This window comes from Sabethes cyaneus, chromosome 1 (assembly GCF_943734655.1).
Source record: "Sabethes cyaneus chromosome 1, idSabCyanKW18_F2, whole genome shotgun sequence".
NCBI lineage: Eukaryota > Metazoa > Arthropoda > Insecta > Diptera > Culicidae > Sabethes > Sabethes cyaneus.
In genome coordinates, this window is record NC_071353.1 from 54,825,425 (window position 1) to 54,843,944 (window position 18,520).

The following is an 18,520-nucleotide window of genomic DNA, read 5'->3' on the forward strand; positions in this document are numbered from 1 at the left end:
ACCAGTAAAATGTTAAAACACACGCTACATTCGCTATAAACGGAAAGGAAAGTTTTCCAAAATGTAAACAAGGGCGCCAGTATCTGTCAATTGACGGTATGATGATTTGCACTCTTAAATGATTCTACCTGTAAATTGGACGGATTTAGTTAAAGCTAGGTTGAAACTACTCAAAATGCCCTTAAAGTGTACAAGCTCAGATTTTGAGTAGTTTTTCAACCAAAAAATTGGTAGTAGGAACTTACAAGTGCGTTATTTGTCATAGAGAATAATTCAATTATCGGTAGCAAGTAGCCAAAATTGGTTGAAATTTTTACCCAAAGTTTGAGTTTGTACACTTTAAGGGCATTTTGAGTAGTTTCAACCTAGCTTTAACTAAATCTGACCAATTTACAGGTAGAATCATTTAAGAGTGTGGTCTATAGATCATTTTGCGATGACGTCATTTTGCCGTCAAATGACACCACTTGGTGGTTGGTTTACATGTTTTTTGTCACATCCAGCAGTTTCGATTTGAAATTTCGTGAAGGATTACTGCATCAATTTCTGTAAAACGCATGTAAGGCACTTTCTCTTCAATAAAAACTATAAATTTCTATCATTATCTGCCGGACAAAGATAGAAAACTCAATTCAAAATTTAACAACACGTAAACAAACCACCAAGTGCTGTCAAAAAAGTGTGGTTAGGAGCTCCCGTGTAATGATCTATATCAATCCGTCAAATATGACATGGTTCACATTCTGAACTGATTTTAACCACTCAAGGAGAAATAAAAATAACCATCGAATGCGCATTTACACATATATACACTTAAAATATTCTGCACATAACTAATACCACAGAGAACATATTAACAGGCTCGAAGGAAGTAATAGATTTTTTGTGTGTAAAATCTGTCGGTGGCGCCCTCCAGAAATAGTTTGCCAAACGCATCAAAAAATATCCATGTACCTCTATCAATATTTCTTTGTGCTGGAATTACATAGCAGCGATGGCAGCGACATCAAGATTTAGTCTGCCACTTACTGCTCGAGGGGTGCTCTATTGAAAAATTACTCGTAGATTACATAAAAACCTTTTACACACTTTTTGTCAATTACCTGGTAGTCTGTTCTCTGTGCTAATACACTCAACCCCCGCTAATATGAAAATTTAATGTGATGTGAACGCATTCATATCTTGAGCTGATTAAATAAATATATTTAATAATTATTATTGTTTTCCATGTGCAGCTGCGTAGAAACGAACATTGTTTTTGTTTTTAAACGTTACTTTCACTGCATAGTTTCGTTATTCGGTCGAGTCCTTATCATCTTGAAGAGGTAAATCATAGGGTAAACAACCTATTTTGGACCCCATCAGCAGCTGTACATAATAGAGGTTTTCCGTCAGATCATACCCCTCCTTTTCTTATTTTTTCTCAAAAGTACTCCCAATACGAGTGACAATGGTGCAAAAATATATTTTTTTCGTTGACTCTAGAATTTACTACGATTTTTTAAACAATGCAAATTGCAAGAATGTTGAGTTTCTTTTCACCAAATCACGAATGTTGAGTTTTAAAAAATTCGTTTCGGCTGCACTGTTTATCAAAATTTTCAGATTTTCTGGCAGCATTGCATAACAGTTTTTGACATATGTGTATCAGTGGTAGAGTGAAAAGGATAAAACGAATGAAAAGCTAATGATTACCTTCTTTTTCATTTCGTTTGTTGCTTGCCACAAGAGTAAAGAGTGGCACAAATGGTTTCGAAGTGGTGAAAATAGAGGACACTGGTACAAAAAGGCATGTAAGACATCCGAGAAGTGACCGGTTGAAATATACGTATTTTAGTTTTTCATTTTTACAGTAGTTAGAGGCTTTAATAAAGAAAGTTTTATATGGGTATCATTTCTAAGAGTCAAAACCTGACATTTAGTGAAAAAAAAATTTTTGACGGAAAACCTCTATTTAGACACTTCCATTTGATTTTGCTGTAAGTTTCCAAATTATGTACAGCTGTTGAGGGGGTCCAAAATACGTTGGTTACCCTATACTCACGCTAACCTATTGGCTTATCGCAATTTTATTATTTCTAGCAAACTATTTAGTTTGAAGCAAACGAAACATTATCTACTCGATTAGTTACTAAAGAAATCTTACACGGATCATATCGCAAAGTAAATGAGTGGAAAATGTCCAGTGCGGAATTCTGTGGTTACCGCTCCCCACTGAGCACCCGATATGCCAGTAGCGAAATGCAATATTTGTTTAGCGAACAAAACAAATTTTCCACATGGAGAAAATTATGGGTAATTCTGGCAAAGGCACAAAAAGAATTAGGACTCGAAATCTGCGATGCTCAGCTTACCGAAATGGAGGCCCATATAGAAGACATCGATTTCATGGCAGCAGCTGAGGAGGAAAAGCTCACTCGGCACGATGTGATGGCCCACGTGCATGTGTTTGCCAAGCAATGTCCGATGGCTGCCCCCATTATTCACCTCGGAGCTACTTCCTGTTACGTTGGTGACAACACCGATTTGTTAATTTTGAAATCTGGCTTGCAGCTTCTACTGCCAAGAATTGTAGGGGTGATCAAAAAATTGTCAGAATTTGCAGTCGAGTATCGAGAACTTCCTACGTTAGGCTTTACTCATCTTCAACCGGCTCAATTGACAACAGTTGGGAAGCGCTGCACTCTTTGGATTCAGGATCTTTTAATGGACGAGCACGCCTTGAGAAATTGCTTGGAAAATCTACGCTTCCGTGGTGTTAAAGGGACGACTGGAACTCAAGCATCATTCTTGCAGCTGTTTGCTGGAGATGGAGAAAAAGTTAAACTCTTGGATAAGAAAGTCACTAACTTGGCTGGATTCGAACGATATTATGCAGTCACTGGGCAGACTTACTCAAGGTACACCCCACTATATTTTCTCCAAATTTTTCCGTCTATATGTTCATTTTCAGAAAAGTGGATCTGGAAATTGTATCAGCTCTGTCAAACCTTGGAGCTACGATTCATAAAATGTGTTCGGACTTACGTTTGCTGGCATCTCGGAAAGAAATTGAAGAACCATTTGAGCAAACTCAAATCGGTAGCTCAGCTATGGCTTACAAACGCAACCCGATGCGATCAGAGCGATGCTGCGCCATTTCCAGACATTTGATTACTTTACACGCCAATGCTGCCAATACACTAGCCGTACAGTGGCTCGAACGTACGCTGGATGACTCGGCTAATCGTCGTTTAACGCTGTCTGAAGCGTTCCTATCAGCAGATGCTTGTCTGCTGACCTTGCTAAATATCTCGCAAGGCTTGGTAGTGTATCCCAAGGTAATCGAACGCAATATTGCCCATGAATTACCGTTCATGTCGACTGAGAATATAATTATGGCTATGGTGAAGGCAGGTGGAGACCGACAGGTGTGCCACGAAAAGATTCGCGTTCTGTCTCATGAAGCCGGAGCACAGGTTAAGCAACATGGCAAGGATAACGACCTGGTGGAACGTATCAAAGCCGATACCTATTTTACGCCTATTTTGAGTGCTTTGGACACAATTTTAGATCCCAAAACATTTACCGGTCGTGCTGCTGATCAAGTGATTGAGTTCGTCCGGGAAGAAGTGGATCCGGTGCTGCAAAAATATGGCAACAACATCGAGTCCAAAACGGTGGGGTTAACTATTTAGGAGCTAAATTTTAGATCGCTCGATTTAGTTTCTGTATTTGATATGTTGAATGTTAAATATAAAATATGTACAGAGTTAAATAGAAGTTTTAAACTATAGTAAATGTTTGCATTTCTCTGATACCCTTTTATTTCACCAAGTATATCTGTCTTACAACGAAAATAAATAAACATCTCTACTAGTACTAATAACTGAGTTAGACATAGATGCACACCAACGAAAAAAAACCGGTTTGGAAAATGGATTTTTTGTTTGAAAAGTGTAATTCCTAATTTTCAATTAATGCATATTCCATTTGCTTCTTGTTCTGGCGATTAAGAGCCAATGTACGTATGTGAGTGGTGTACGAAACCTCGAAAAACAGAAAAGACTGAAGATTTCGGAGCAAAATTTTTCTTTGTACCTTTCTATTAGTAATGATTTAAAAATATAATTTATTTCTACATATTCGGATTGGCTAAAGTTTAAAATACAAGCTAATGCCATAGCCTTTGTTGACAATGTTTCAATGATATCAAGAGTAGTCAACGTCGATAAATTTAAGCGCTCTTTTGGAGCGAGTGTCATATGACAAATCGTTATTATCATATAAGATTAAAATCACATTTAGAGAATATATGTGTATTCACCTTAGACCGAAAAGTGTAATTTATTATCACTTTGTATTTCAGCATCTCGATTGCACTCACAGATTCAGATAACAGCACAACCATTTTCAAATCCCGCGTCGGCGTCTTAGCGTAGATCAGTTCGGTTGGTCTAGATTGAGTGGGCCAGCACCAGCAGCTGCTGCTCCAACAGCGGCTGCCGCAGATTGATTGAGAAAAGCCACGTTGAACGGTTTTAGTCGAGCCGCAGTGGCCACTCCTCCCGACGAAATCGTTGATGGACACGGTGACATACACGGCGTCGAACAATGACTGTTACTGAGATCACACTGATCTAATAGTCTAATTAGCTCATCGGCCGAGGGTCCTCCTATGAGCTTTTTGTTTTGATCCTTTTTCTTAAAAATCTCCAGTGCTGTCGTTAAGTCCCACATCTGAATTGCACCATTACAGTGACCGGAGAGAATGAATCGGCGCGGACGAGAACCCATTCTAGACGATCCCTCACACTCATGTACACAAAACGAGGTAACGGTTGTCCCGTCAACCGAACGAATTAGGCAAACACGTTCACCATTTGATGCTAACCGTACGTATAACTGATCTGTATCCGGAACAACTTTTTGTACGAAGATCTGCTCATCATCTTGTTCACCAAAAGGCCCAAAATCGTTACCGGCAGAGTAGCTATAAGTGGAATCCACTGCTTCCAGGGAAACAATCTGTAGAAAATTTAGAAACGTAGAAACAAAACAGGAATTAGATAAACAAAAGGACTACAACAAAGTCTGCATTAGCTCTATTATAGCACAGAACAGAAGTGGAGGAAATGGAAGTTGAAATCCAAACAAGTGCATGCTACCTTCTACAGATACTAGCAAACCTGGCGGTAGCGGGGGACTTTTTCCCGCGAAAGCACACGAATGTACCCGAAAAAGCATGTGTTACCACTCTGTTACCATTTTCGAATTGCCAAAGTATTTGGACTTCCACTTCTGTTAAGTCTCTATACTATAGTTTATGTTAAAACACTATGCAGAATGAAACAATTTAACATTTGTATTTTTCTCTGACTATTAAATGAATAAATAAAAAATACATTATAACTAAACTTTACAATGGCACATGACTAGTTAAGCTACTGAATCCATCAAAAAAAAAAGATCAGATTAAATAATATTTCGCAAAGACATTTAACTGAATGGTTTGGTTAAAATTTGTAATGCCAATACACCTGTAGTTAAAAGCTGCTTCAAAAACCTACTTTCTCAATAAAAGCTACACTTTTAAATAATCATCCCATGTCAGTTTACTGCTTAATGATTAAGCTACCAGCGAAGTACGGATAATCACTTTGAGCGCAAATCAATCACGGTTCAAAACCAAGCTTATCTAATACTCCACCAATTCCAGTATACAACCAATAAATTGTATACAGAATCAGACTACAATCCATACCTTAAATGAAGCCTCCGGTGTCGAGCCCGGTTGAGTTGAGATCATGCCACGGAACCGTGTAACCTGCCATGTGCGCACATGATTGTATTCGCTGCACACAGAGATGAGGAACTTCTCCGATAAGGTTACCTTTGTAACCGAACTTTGGTGTACAGTAAAAGTCTGAAAAAGTTGCGGCCCGTGGCCGACCGTTTCCGGATGTTGAACAATAACGCGCACTGAGCCGGATTTGGTTCCGTAAGCGATTTCAATCCAATTTCCAGACAAACCTGCAGCGAGCAAAGGTTTCAATAACTATTAATTACACGCTCCATAATATTGCTTTCAACTTACTTGTTGTCTTAGGTGTTAAATAAACCGAAATGGCTGTAATCGAATCATTTGATGGGTCTTTGTACAACTCAGTAACAAGCAAATCATTATCTTTCATTCTAAGTGGAAACTTCTGCATATCTAAAACAAGAGTTAAGGCATGCCAAATCACGGTAAGCTTTTCTGAAGAAATCAAACAAACCTATATAATAAATTGAGCCATTATTGCATCCGAGTAGGAGAAACGAGCCTGCCGTATCAAATGCCAAAATAGGAACCAGATCCTGGATCTGCCAATGTTGAGTCATCGCATGCCAAACACCGATTTTTCCAGATGATGAAAGCGCTACCAGCTGACTTCCGATGAAGAAGAGATACTCAACGCGCACATTAAGATTAAAAATACCAACGTCACTTTTACTTCCATCTTCCGAGATTCCCCATAGTCGTATTTGACTGCCGTACGAGATTGCAACCATTTTGCTATGTGACTGTTCGCCGGCAGATGTTGCAAGACTCATTTTCGCGTTTATAGCAATCCGCTCGATCGTCTGTTCTACAAAAGGCGAAACAAAAATCTGTTGCCAACCACAAGAATCTTTCAAACGGTAGCAGGTTACAAAATGCGCGTAGGCAACTAAAATCCAGTTATGATGAGCCTTTATAATTTGAACTCGCATTGGGTCTGCCCAACCAGATGATTGGCCTGGACCAAATACCAACCCAACCTCGCTCCGAATGTACTTATTCAGATCGACAGAGGAATTACGAGAATGATGCCGCATCATATCTAGCGATGCGGTTCGCGAATGACCTGGTACCCACTGAGAATTTCGCCCGTTGCCGTTGTATGACACTCGAAGATCCCAAGATGAGTTCCTAGAATGCCCTGCATGACGAGATCCACTGGCCCCGCCAGCACTACTACCAGACGACCCAGAACTCTGAGAAAATTCTGGAACTCGTACCATCGATCCAGGTCGTGGATTAGAGGAAGCGTGAAACGGCCCACCACCAGAGGTTCCTGCCACCGATGGGCACGCCACCGGTGTTTGCGACGTAGATGGTACGGGTAAAGCATCTATTTGAGATTTAGATGGACCAGATTGAGCTGAGCTGTTCGATGTCGTACCAGATAGAGAATTACAAGCCGCAGTAATTCCACTGACTGAACTAGTTGAAGACGACGGAAGAGCTTGTTCCTGTGTGGGAATGTCTACAAGTAAATAGATCTATGATAAACTGACAAATTATTAAACATTAACGAATACATACTTGGTGCTGGCAAATATCCGTAAAATAAAATATCTCCACAGCTAGACTGGTCCATTTCCTCGCATAACATTAATCGCTTGATCAATGGAGATATGTTGTAAAATTCGGCCTCATGGCGAAGCACACGAATGTCACAGGAGCGGATATCTATCTCTTTAGTTCGCAAATAGTTAAGTATTATGGAGAAAAGCTTCGGATCTCGATCGATGAAAATTGCATCAGTTTCATCACGCAAGCTGCAAAGGAAAATGTGCATACACTCACCAAAAAAACAAGATAACTAATAAACTTACCTTGATATTCGGCCATTCCGCTCAGAATTTAATAAGGACGTAAAGAAAGTGTCCGGAACCCACGTTAGAGTCTGACGTGATGTAGAAAATCTATCAGAAACAAGCAACCGTGTGTTAAGCTTATAATTTTGTATGCATGTTTCGGATAACAATAAAAAAAATACACTTCTATTTTAGTTAATCATTGGCTATGTATAATACACAAATAATAAGGGCACTTCGGGCACTTGCCTTGTTCCACCAACATTCAAGTTGACAATATCGCTGATGTGGCTCGAATATGCCATCTTATTTTCACCAACAAAAAGGTATTATGATATGTTTCCAAATCATCCGATTAAACTATTATAACATGATGTTTATTTGGCAAAATCGTTTTATTTAAAAGATTGCCAAAATCACTTTCACGAATTATATTAGATTATGCTCATCCGCTTATTAGATGAAACAAGTTAAATGTTTCTATTATTTATACTTGACACGACTAGCTTCAGGAATTTTTCGAATTTTTCACAACAAAGCAGAGATGCCAGATATTCGTTCAAAAGTAGGACTGCTCGAAAATCAAACAACCCAACAAATAATTTTTCGACGACTAAGGGTTGCCAAGTCTGAAAATTGCAAAAACCGGCCGGTCGGTCCTGACATCAAATAATGCGGGGGGGTCGTGTCAGCATATTAGAGGATTTGACTGCAATGTGTAATATGCGTTAGACAGTCGCCGGTAGCATGTAACCGGCATAGGCATAGAGAGAAAGTGGAGTCGGTTAACAGTTTTCCGTGTAAATTATTGAAGATAGCTAGTTTTTGAGTGAGAACTACTTGCTTCTGGCGCTAGTGGATAATTTAATGTATATTACCGCCAGAAGCAAGGTATTATCACCACGGAGAACAGATTAACAGGCTCGAAGGAAGTAATCGATTTTTTGTGTGTAAAATCTGTCGGTAGCGCCCTCCAGAAATAGTTTGCCAAACTAATGCATGTACCTAATGCATGCCAAAAAGTATGCATGTACCTTCATCAATATTTTTTTGTGCTGGAGTTACATAGCAGCGACGGCAGCGACATCAAGATTTAGTTTGCCACTTACTGCTCGAGGGGTGCTCTATTGAAGGATTACTCGTAGATTACATAAAAACCCTTAACACACTTTTTGTCAATTACCTGGTAGTCTGTTCTCTGTGTTATCACTGCAAAACTAGCCATCTTCAATGATCCACTGTTCAGGATTGCTGATAAATTTATCAGAAAAATTAATAAACCAGACAAAAAGTACAAATCCGGCTTCATACGTCGGAAAACCGGCCTTTTGCCGGATTGACCGGCCACCGGCTTTGCAAGTGAAAAACCGGCCACTTGGCAACCCTAGCGCGACAACTAATATCTACGTTACTTTCCGGGTCACACGAAAAATGTTATTTCGCTATACATATATATCACCGGTAGAGGATACTTTTCTCTCTGGTTTGTTGCGCCTATGAGATTTTTACTATCGCCGAACTGCCAAGGCGAGATATACCTGAACGTTACCCAAGTAACATTTTTGTTGTATAACAGCTTATCAAGCACTTGTACCACGGAAATCAGCTGTACAATAGTTTAATAAGCTATTATACAACATAAATGTTACTTGGGTACACGATCTACTGAGTGTAAGTGCTAGTAAATAACCCACTGCATCGCTTCAAACTACCAATAGTGATTACCATAATTTTCTGGCATTAGACAGAAAAGATTGGTTTTGAAAATTGTCTATTTCATTTGTAACTATTAGCCGAATAATCAATTTCTCTTAAAGAGCACGAAAATTATACGCTTACTTAAGACTGTTACACATTTATTCGGATCGTAGTTTGATTTCTTAGCCGGTACGATATCAACGAGAATAATTACTGAGTCGGGATCATCATGAACCTGCTTCTTATCTTCTACTTCTGCTAGCTTTTTGCTTTGCGGCCACTTTCTTTTTTTCCGAGGACAGTCCAATTTTAATCATTGACTGCTCCTAAAAACGTAATTTTCGCTTTTACGATTGTCTGACGTCAATAATCTGAAATAGTCGAACAATGAATACTCTTACAGCGGATTCTTGCTATGCGTTGATTGAAACTTACTCCGAGATCCAGGTCAGCATTATATTCCTAACTGGGATAGAACACTTTTAATGTTAATGCTGTATTTAATTCCTAACGGACCGACACATTTTTCCGCACCTCACGGGTAACACGTTTCGCTTCAGAAATCTGCTCAACGGGGGATCAGATTTACCGGCGAAATCAAACCGCAACTTTTCCAGTACAACTAATGAAGCTAATCGGTGTCCTGGGCAAGAACTTTTTACTTTTTCAAGTCACTGTGCTTCAAAATATCACGATAAAAAAGGGCCGAACAGCAAAATCATATCACCACTGACAGTAAATAAAAGCCTTATGTCAAAAGGTACAACAACAATGGATAATCAAATCAGCCTTATGATAAAGTCGTATTGCCGAAAGATTTCCGTGAACGGCCTAACGCACATTTTTGCAAATTGCAAGGCAAAATAATATTTTTGCTGCTAGTTGTTGCATTACACAATAAACTGATACGTTTTTGCATCGAAATGCGATATTTAATTTTACGCATAACTGTTTATATCAAATGAGGAGTTAAATTTACACAAATTTCATCAGCGATTTTCTCGAAACTGTCAATTTTGAGTTCGGCCTATTTGAAATGTTGCTCTTGAATTGAAAATAGAATTAACAAAAGGGCGAATGTCGCAAACGTAAACAAACCGAATGAGGGTTGATTTTCCTATGCTGGTCCAGCAAATAATAACTCTCACTCGTTTTGTTTACATTTGCGACATTCACCCTTTTGTTAATTCTATCTAGAATTACCGTGGACCCCCGTTCGTTTGACCGTTTTTAATCTGAACACTTTTTAATGTGAACCCCGTTGGTTTGCACGACGTGCAAATTAAAAATGGTTCAAACGTCATTCTCAATATGACATCATTTGCTTATGCAGACAATGCACATAAACATGATTCTTTTGTGCTGATCTACGTGCTTAATCTGTTCCACATTGCTTTTTCTCAACGATTATGGTAGAAATCCGATCGGAGAATGAAATATTCGCTGCTTGCAATTGCCAACTGAATCAAACCACCAAACAATAACAAAGAGTAGGGCAGCCAGTTTCCACAAGTTCCAGCATATTTAGGGCTACCAGTTGTTCAAATTAAAAATTAACCCCGTTAGTTTGCATGAGGAATCGTTCAAACGAACGGGGGTCCACTGTATCATTTCAATTTTAATTTGTCGTCACTCATAGTCACTCTGGGCCATTTTCTCACAGTCAGCTCACCTCACCTTACTTCTCTCACGCGCCCTATTCTCACAGTCACCTCACCTCACCTAACGGCTCCCCGTTTGATTTGTACAGTCACCCAAGTGAGCGGGGTCACCTACATGACTGGGAGAATCGCAAATTGTCACTTCACCTGAAAAATTTAGGTGAGGTGACTGTGAGAATAGGGCCCTATACAGCCTGAATTCGTTAATTGGGCCACGATTGCACTCCAGCTGATTCGCTAATTGGGCCGACTGACAGTTGTTAGAAATTTCTAAACTCGAAAATTCCATACAATTTTGACATTCAAGTTGTCATATAGCCCAATTAGCGAACACCCAATTAACGAACCGCCCAATTAACGAACCACCAATTAACGAAACTTTGCTGTATTTGTGGCAGCCTGCCACAAATATAATGGCAGCTCTGTTCTTGTAAGAAAAATCCAGCGGGGTGCTATCCGTATCTTAATGAACGGTGTTTGACAGTCCACTTAACGAAGGGCGCTATTTCAAAAAATGCAAGAAATAGCGCCCGTCTGACAGGTAGATTTGCTGCCAACCTTTGTCGAGATGTGCTGAGATGTTGGCAACAAAAACATGGCACCCATCGCAAGCCCCTGGAAAAATCTGACATCTCTACTTGCGGAAATTAGCAACACGCAACAGCTACAGCCGTGGCCCCCGTGGCCGTCAAGGATGGATTAGCTTGGGATTCGCGTTGACGAACGTAAGCTGCTGCCACCTCCAAAAGTTTACTGTAGGGGTGAAGCGGAATAGGAATTTCTTGAAGAGCGCAAGAGATCGAAACGTTTTGGCAAATTTTCACCCACACGTACATACGGGCATTTCTATGAGTGTGCAAGAGATCGTTTAATGCCGTCAACGCGAAAGCGAATTAGTACTTACTTAGTAGAAGGTAGAAGCTCGCTAGAAAGGTTTGTTTTGACTTTTTGACTAAGTTAGGTTCTACAGTCTACAGATTCGGTTGGCTGTTGTATTAGATAAGACTATTATTTTTAGTCATGGTTCTGTTTAAGTATGGTTGCGCTATAATGAGCGTTTTACGAGCGGTTCCCAATCGAACATTGAAACACAGTGCCACACTTTTCAAATCAGAGGACAGAAAAAGCATGCTTGCTTCTTTGCCTGCCCAAGACGAGGGAACTGTTGGTGAACGCCTAATGGGGATGGACGCTCTTATTTCTAGGTAATGCCTGGAGTACGACAGCTTTAAGCGTTCTCTCCAATTTCTGTTATTCTTTTAGACAAAATCGTTTCCCGGATGCCGATACGCCTACCACTCTTTTTAATGGTGTGCCGTTCAGTGAAATTCCCATCTGTAATATTCGTGTTTCGCCAAACAACACAATAATTACCATTTGTGACGCTAAAGGAACTCCGCAATTTATTAGGTCATGCGGAATCGAAGGCTTCAAAAACACTCGCAAGGGCACTAATATCGCCGCACAAGCCACTGCAATTAGTATTTGCGCGGTAAGTTAAAAAATGTAAACCTCAATATAACATCTTCGAATACTTCTATTTTTTCACACTATATCCCTATGTAGAAAGCCATTGAAAGGGGATATAAAACTGTTCGGGTAACAATCCGTGGGCTTGGACCAGGACGAATGGTAATTACAATCATATTGTGAACCAAAGAGATTCCTTTTTTTCTCGATTATCTTTCCAGTCCGCTATAAAAGGCGTAGAAATGTCTGGAATGAATATTGTATCTATTACTGATGCAACTCGCGTATCTTGGAATCCACCGAGGCCACGAAAACAACGGAAACTTTAAAAGTATACATTGAACTGTTGTTAGTATCTAATTCTAGAAGAAAAAAACGAGAATGTTTTATTCTGGCTTACAGAAATAAAAGACATCTAATCGTGTAAATATCTCAAATTCATTCCGCGTACTCTGTACTGCATCGGGAGTAATGGTCTCATGATTTCTGGTCGTTTTCTACAGCTTTCCTGATTGCCAGGATTAGCATTATGGACCAACCTTGCTAAATAAGCTCATGTTTGTTACCCTTAATAAAACCATAAAACCCTAACTAAAATCCATTTGCAAATGTCGACTTCGGTTTCATCAAACAATTTAAAAAAATACAATTCGTACAATTTCTTGTCCATTCCCCATGACCTATCTGTTCCTGTTACTATTTTGAAATATCATTACGGCTCAACAACGGGAAAATTAGCTAAATGACAGAACTGTGCACTCTGCAACATTACCCCTGCATAAACACACGATTTTCATAAATCATTTCTTTGATTCAAAAAATATCATTGCCAATTACTATTAATCTCAGTTCGCGTTTATACACGGTACGTAGTAGACGCATTTCTTTAACTCTGCTCCGTACTTTAACATTCAAAGCGGTACCTACGGCATAATCACGTTACTGTCGATACTTAGTGTATCTTACGATCATAGTTCTCTATTAGATAAATTATCAGTGAGTTATAAAGCCAAAAGAACATATTTACCAGCATCGATTTCCGACGTGATAAGAATAAAGAAGCTAGCATTTCGTATACGGTGGTACATCTGCAGTGATAAAAGCAAGTGAAGTTGTCATTGTGAGTAGAGGTCACCATCCGCTGTGCGGTGGTGTATCTCGCCTGCACAGGCAAGGCAGATCGAAAAAGTTTATCGTATCTATCGCTCCACACCGACCGCCGTGCGTCGCAGAATTATTACCCCCGCAAAAACCATCAATACACAGTGGTGTATAATCAAACAATAGCAGTGTGAACACAGATTTCAATCGGTTAATAAATTTCGTAGTGCAGATCACATCTCACCACTGGTAGTGGATATTATATTTACCACTACCCTCACCATCTTTATATATACTAGTGCGAATACGATCAGCCGAAAAGTGCAGTGCAGTGTTTGATTCGCTCGAATGGGGACCGAAGGTCCACCCCCCGATGGGGGAACATATATCGGCAAAAGAACGCTTCCTTGTTGGATGGACTCTAGTGGCGACCAAATTAATACCGTGACACTTCTTTTGAGAGCGGTAAGTCATTCCGATGTCAATGATAGTTCAGACTCGAGTATACCTCCCACCCCCACCACTCCTGAAGCTAAACTTCCCTTGAATCCCTTTCTCATCGAAAAAACTGTCGACCTGGCGCTTGATGGCAAGGCTCGAAAATTGGTCTCAGCTACTAAAGAAGCCCGCGGAAATCGTTACGTTCTGAGAACCACTTCAAAAAGCGCATGCGACAAGCTTCTCGCGATCAAACAGCTAATCGATGGTACCCCAGCCGAAGTCGTCTTACACCCATCACTCAGTTTTTCGCAAGGTATCGTCTACGATGCGGACACCATCGATTTTAACACAGACACAATTCTGGAAAACCTCGTCAACCAAAACGTAGTTGCCGTACGTAGGATCACCAAGAAATCGGGTGAAACTATCAAAAACACCCCGCTTCTAGTCCTAACTTTCCGTGAACACAAGATACCTGCATTTATTTATTACGGACTCATCCGGCTCCCTGTTCGTACATACTACCCTTCGCCTTTGCTCTGTTATGGTTGCGCGAAATACGGACACTCTCGAAAAAACTGTAATCAAACCCCGATCTGCCTAAATTGCTCCACCGCCCACGACCAACCATGTACTAACCCGAAATTCTGTCTGAACTGTAACGGGAATCACGGCCCTACTGACCGGGAATGTCCGGTATACCAGGAGGAAGTAGCAGTAATAAAGCTTAAAACTGACCAAAGTTTGACATACGGGGAAGCACGAGCTGAAATAAACAATTCCAAGCGATGTACCACATATTCCAGTCAAGCTCAAAGTATTCGCCCACAGGTTGACGGCGACAAAGACCGCCAAATCAAAGCGCTTCGCGAAGAAGTAAATAAGAAGAACCAGCAGCTAGAAGAAATCAAGAAACTCAAAGAGGAGAATCTGAAAATGAGAACACTTATAATCAATACAAAAACTAATAATTACAGCCAGGAAATAGATGCCATTCGAAAAGAACTAAACAAATACAGAGAGGCTTACCATGCAACGTTTAAGGAATTGGCGGCTATTAAAGCTGAATTGTCCACAAATAATAGTATTACTCTAACCGCTGATACCCATAGCCAACAGCAACCCAAAAAAGCTAAGCGAAGCGAAAATAAATCGGGCGATGAAAGCAACGAGGTCCGACGACTCCCTACCCGAACACAAAGTAATATACCTAAAGCGGCAAATTTGGAACACAGCTTCGTAACTCCACCCACTCAAAATACCAGAGGACGAAATAGGCCAGAAAGTAACAACCAGACCACTCACAATACCAGAAACCGAGCTAATAACCCTGAACCGTCGCAAGGGCGTGTCTATACTACTCTACCCGGTATGGACATAGATGATGTTACTATCTCCGATTAAAATGTTCCCAAATAAACAAAATACTCCCGTTCATAGTTACATCGATACTACCCTCGACAACGAAACTGCGCAAAACCATCAAATATCACTCATCCACAATTCCATTCCAACCCCTCAGGCGCCGGAAGTCCCGCTCTGCGATGATCCTGACGCTGTTGGGGATCCAAATCAACCAAAGAACCGTATTTCCCAAACGCTCCCTTCTCTTACCTGTGTACTCACTCTGAATAAAAAGCCTAGACCGTATGACCAACTGCCCGGGGGGCCAACCCCGGTTGGAGAGGCAGTTAGCGATAACAATGAAACAGCAACCACCATGCTAAATGACACGAATCGCCTACTACAACAAAGCACGTTACCACTCCAACGCCAGCAAGCTGATCTCACTCACTATGGGACTAGAGTAGAAGACAAAACCCGAAGTAGTCGTGGCCCCGTCAGTGCGGACGTTACACCCCCACCGGAACTGACGGACAACCTGCGACACTTTGGAACATCTCCAGGGACGCACAAAGGTATATTTACCTGTACCCCTACTCAGGAAAAATCGACAGAAATGGACGTGCCACTACAAATGGACTCCGAGGGATACTCCACCAGGACGGAAAAGGGTGTTACAACCCATACCCTGGGGAAGGAATTTGATACAGTAAATCAGGATAACACCAACATTAACACCATTGGGACAATAGATGGAACCTTATTTGACGACACTGAAACAAACTCCGTTCCCTCAGTCACAGCTAGTGCACATTCAACTCCATTTGCTCTACAATGGAACATAAACGGCTACTTCCGTAATCTTCACGATCTCGAAATTCTCACACAAACCAACTCACCAACCATCATTGCCATACAAGAGACCCACCTTTCTAACTCGGATAACATAAACCGCACTCTAGGTGGCAAATACAACTGGATCTGCAAACGGAATACAAATATATACCACACAGTAGCTCTAGGCATCTTATCTTCGATCACATACGAGCCGATCCCGCTTGAAACAGATCTGCCCATCGTAGCGGCAAGAATCTCTGCACCTTTCCCTCTATCAGTGATATCTATGTATTTACCATGCCAAAAATGCCCGAACCTGCGTCGGAAACTTCAATCAGTGTTCAACCAAATCAGTGAACCATATCTATGCCTAGGGGATATAAACGGACATCACCCTGCTTGGGGAAGCCGAAAAGCTAACACGAGGGGATCAATTATAATGGAGATAGCGGAGAGTCACGGTTTGGCCCTCTTGAATGACGGGTCAACCACTTTCGTTCGGGGAAACCTAGAAACAGCCATCGATGTGTCGCTTATAAGTAACGTTATTATCAATAGACTACAATGGAAAATCGAAGAAGATCCCATGGGAAGCGACCACAAACCCATACTAATTACCACCAACGATGAACCTCCAAACGTGTCACGAAGACCGCGATGGCTCTACGATCAGGCAGATTGGGCATCTTTCGAAGACGTCATCTACGCAGAAATACGCAGCTCCGAACCAAAAAACATTGACGATTTCATGAAAATGTTAAATAAAGCAGCTGACTCCGCGATTCCAAAAACCAGTCCTCAACCTGGTCGAAAAGCATTACATTGGTGGTCACCGGCGATAAAACTAGCAGTCAAAGCAAGACGAAAAGCACTCCGGGCAGCAAAACGGCTAGCCGCGGATCATCCTGATAAAGAACAGGCCATGTCTAATTATCGAAACCATAGGAATGAGTGCCGTCAAGTGATTAGAGAGGCAAAGCGCAAATCATGGGAAAATTTCCTAAATAGCATCGACGAACACCAAACCCCTACGGAACTTTGGAACAAAGTTAACGCCCTAAATGGTAAAAGGAGACACTCTGGAATCTCTATTAATTACCAAGGTTCACAAACTCGAGATCCATCCATTATTGCAAATGTTTTAGCATCTTATTTTTCGGAACTCTCATCCCTATCCAAATATAGTCAACATTTTATCCAAAAAAATCTTGCATCCGGCTGCTCCCTGCACAACATCGCTATTCCAACTGACACCGAAAACAATTATATTAACATACCCTTCTCTATTGAGGAGCTGGTTTTCGCCCTCTCTAAAGGAAAAGGCAAATCTGCCGGAGCTGATGATATAGGTTATCCTGTCCTAAAACATCTGCCACTTAAAGGCAGACTCATGATGCTAAACCTTATTAATAAAGAATGGTCCTCGGATAGCTTTCCCCAAACTTGGAGACATAGCTTGGTTGTAGCAATTCCAAAAAACGGTCCTGGTTGCACGGATCCTACCGGATACAGACCGATCTCCCTAACGTGCTGTATCAGCAAGATCATGGAAAGAATGGTGAACAGACGATTGGTGCATTTCCTGAACAATCATGACCTACTAGATTGCCGCCAACATGCCTTTAGGCCAGGGTACGGCACAGGGACATATTTTGCATCCCTTGGCCAAGTCTTTAATGAAGCAAAAACAAATAACAAACATATCGACATCGTCTCGCTTGACATAGCCAAAGCATACAACAGGGCCTGGGCTCCCGAGGCAATACGTCAACTGGGAGAATGGGGTCTGTCCGGTCATATTCTGCACTTTATTAAAAACTTCCTAACCAATCGAACGTTCCAAGTTATAATTGGCAATCACAAGTCAGATACGAAGACGGAAGAAACCGGTGTTCCACAAGGTTCGGTCATATCTGTCACTATTTTTCTGGTAATAATGAACAGTGTTTTCCGGCAACTCCCAAAAAACATACACATATTCGTGTACGCTGACGACATCCTGCTTGTCACCGTCGGCAACAAATTGCCATCGCTGCGTAGAACCACACAAGCTGCTGTGCGAGCTGTTGTCAAATGGGCAACTCTCCTCGGCTTTGAATTGTCGGCTGAGAAATGTGCAATTTTACATGCATGCAACGAGAACCACCGTACCACATCTAGACCAGTCTATATCAATGACACTGCAATACCCTTTCGGAACACACTACGAGTTCTCGGGGTTCTAATTGACCGCCACCTATCCTTCAATCAACACTTTGCTGATGTCAAAGCCAACTGCGGAACCAGACTACGCTTGCTAAAATTGCTCTCCGGCCGCCACAGTACTAACAGTAGACCTACACGGCTCCAAGTAGCGAAAGCAA

General features: G+C 41.0%; 4 protein-coding genes across 4 annotated transcripts; 3 read left to right on the plus strand and 1 right to left on the minus strand.

Moving 5' to 3' along the window:
* Nucleotides 1-2,071: 2,071 nt before the first annotated feature.
* LOC128732999 (adenylosuccinate lyase-like) lies at nucleotides 2,072-3,811 on the plus strand. Its single transcript, XM_053826518.1, has 2 exons — nucleotides 2,072-2,900; nucleotides 2,954-3,811. The coding sequence occupies exons 1-2, from the start codon at nucleotides 2,179-2,181 to the stop codon at nucleotides 3,675-3,677; spliced, it is 1,446 nt and encodes a 481-aa protein (XP_053682493.1). The 5' UTR covers nucleotides 2,072-2,178; the 3' UTR covers nucleotides 3,678-3,811.
* Nucleotides 3,812-4,098: 287 nt separating this feature from the next.
* LOC128732998 (BTB/POZ domain-containing protein KCTD3) lies at nucleotides 4,099-8,083 on the minus strand. The gene is made up of 7 exons (XM_053826517.1): nucleotides 7,855-8,083; nucleotides 7,624-7,713; nucleotides 7,331-7,566; nucleotides 6,258-7,271; nucleotides 6,077-6,196; nucleotides 5,744-6,012; nucleotides 4,099-5,007 (listed from the first exon to the last, which is right to left on the minus strand). Exons 1-7 carry the CDS (start codon nucleotides 7,908-7,910, stop codon nucleotides 4,423-4,425), a joined length of 2,370 nt encoding a protein of 789 aa, XP_053682492.1. The 5' UTR covers nucleotides 7,911-8,083; the 3' UTR covers nucleotides 4,099-4,422.
* A 3,817-nt stretch (nucleotides 8,084-11,900) lies between these two features.
* On the plus strand, nucleotides 11,901-12,852 carry LOC128745134 (uncharacterized). The gene is made up of 4 exons (XM_053842128.1): nucleotides 11,901-12,169; nucleotides 12,228-12,456; nucleotides 12,531-12,596; nucleotides 12,656-12,852. The coding sequence occupies exons 1-4, from the start codon at nucleotides 11,985-11,987 to the stop codon at nucleotides 12,761-12,763; spliced, it is 588 nt and encodes a 195-aa protein (XP_053698103.1). The 5' UTR covers nucleotides 11,901-11,984; the 3' UTR covers nucleotides 12,764-12,852.
* Nucleotides 12,853-13,883: 1,031 nt separating this feature from the next.
* On the plus strand, nucleotides 13,884-15,380 carry LOC128745703 (uncharacterized). Its single transcript, XM_053842783.1, has one exon. The coding sequence runs from the start codon at nucleotides 13,884-13,886 to the stop codon at nucleotides 15,378-15,380; it is 1,497 nt and encodes a 498-aa protein (XP_053698758.1).
* Nucleotides 15,381-18,520: the final 3,140 nt, after the last annotated feature.

Bases quoted from the DNA above. Each gene is read 5' to 3' on its own strand.
- LOC128732999 (XM_053826518.1), top strand. From the start codon at position 2,179: ATGTCCAGTGCGGAATTCTGTGGTTACCGCTCCCCACTGAGCACCCGA. The intron at 2,901-2,953 runs GTACACCCCACT...GTTCATTTTCAG, and splicing joins ACTGGGCAGACTTACTCAAG to AAAAGTGGATCTGGAAATTG.
- LOC128732998 (XM_053826517.1), bottom strand. From the start codon at position 7,910: ATGGCATATTCGAGCCACATCAGCGATATTGTCAACTTGAATGTTGGT. The intron at 7,714-7,854 runs GCAAGTGCCCGA...TGTTTCTGATAG, and splicing joins TTGAATGTTGGTGGAACAAG to ATTTTCTACATCACGTCAGA. The intron at 7,272-7,330 runs GTATGTATTCGT...ATTTACTTGTAG, and splicing joins CGGATATTTGCCAGCACCAA to ACATTCCCACACAGGAACAA.
- LOC128745134 (XM_053842128.1), top strand. From the start codon at position 11,985: ATGGTTCTGTTTAAGTATGGTTGCGCTATAATGAGCGTTTTACGAGCG. The intron at 12,170-12,227 runs GTAATGCCTGGA...TTATTCTTTTAG, and splicing joins ATGGACGCTCTTATTTCTAG to ACAAAATCGTTTCCCGGATG. The intron at 12,597-12,655 runs GTAATTACAATC...TTATCTTTCCAG, and splicing joins GGCTTGGACCAGGACGAATG to TCCGCTATAAAAGGCGTAGA.
- LOC128745703 (XM_053842783.1), top strand. From the start codon at position 13,884: ATGGGGACCGAAGGTCCACCCCCCGATGGGGGAACATATATCGGCAAA.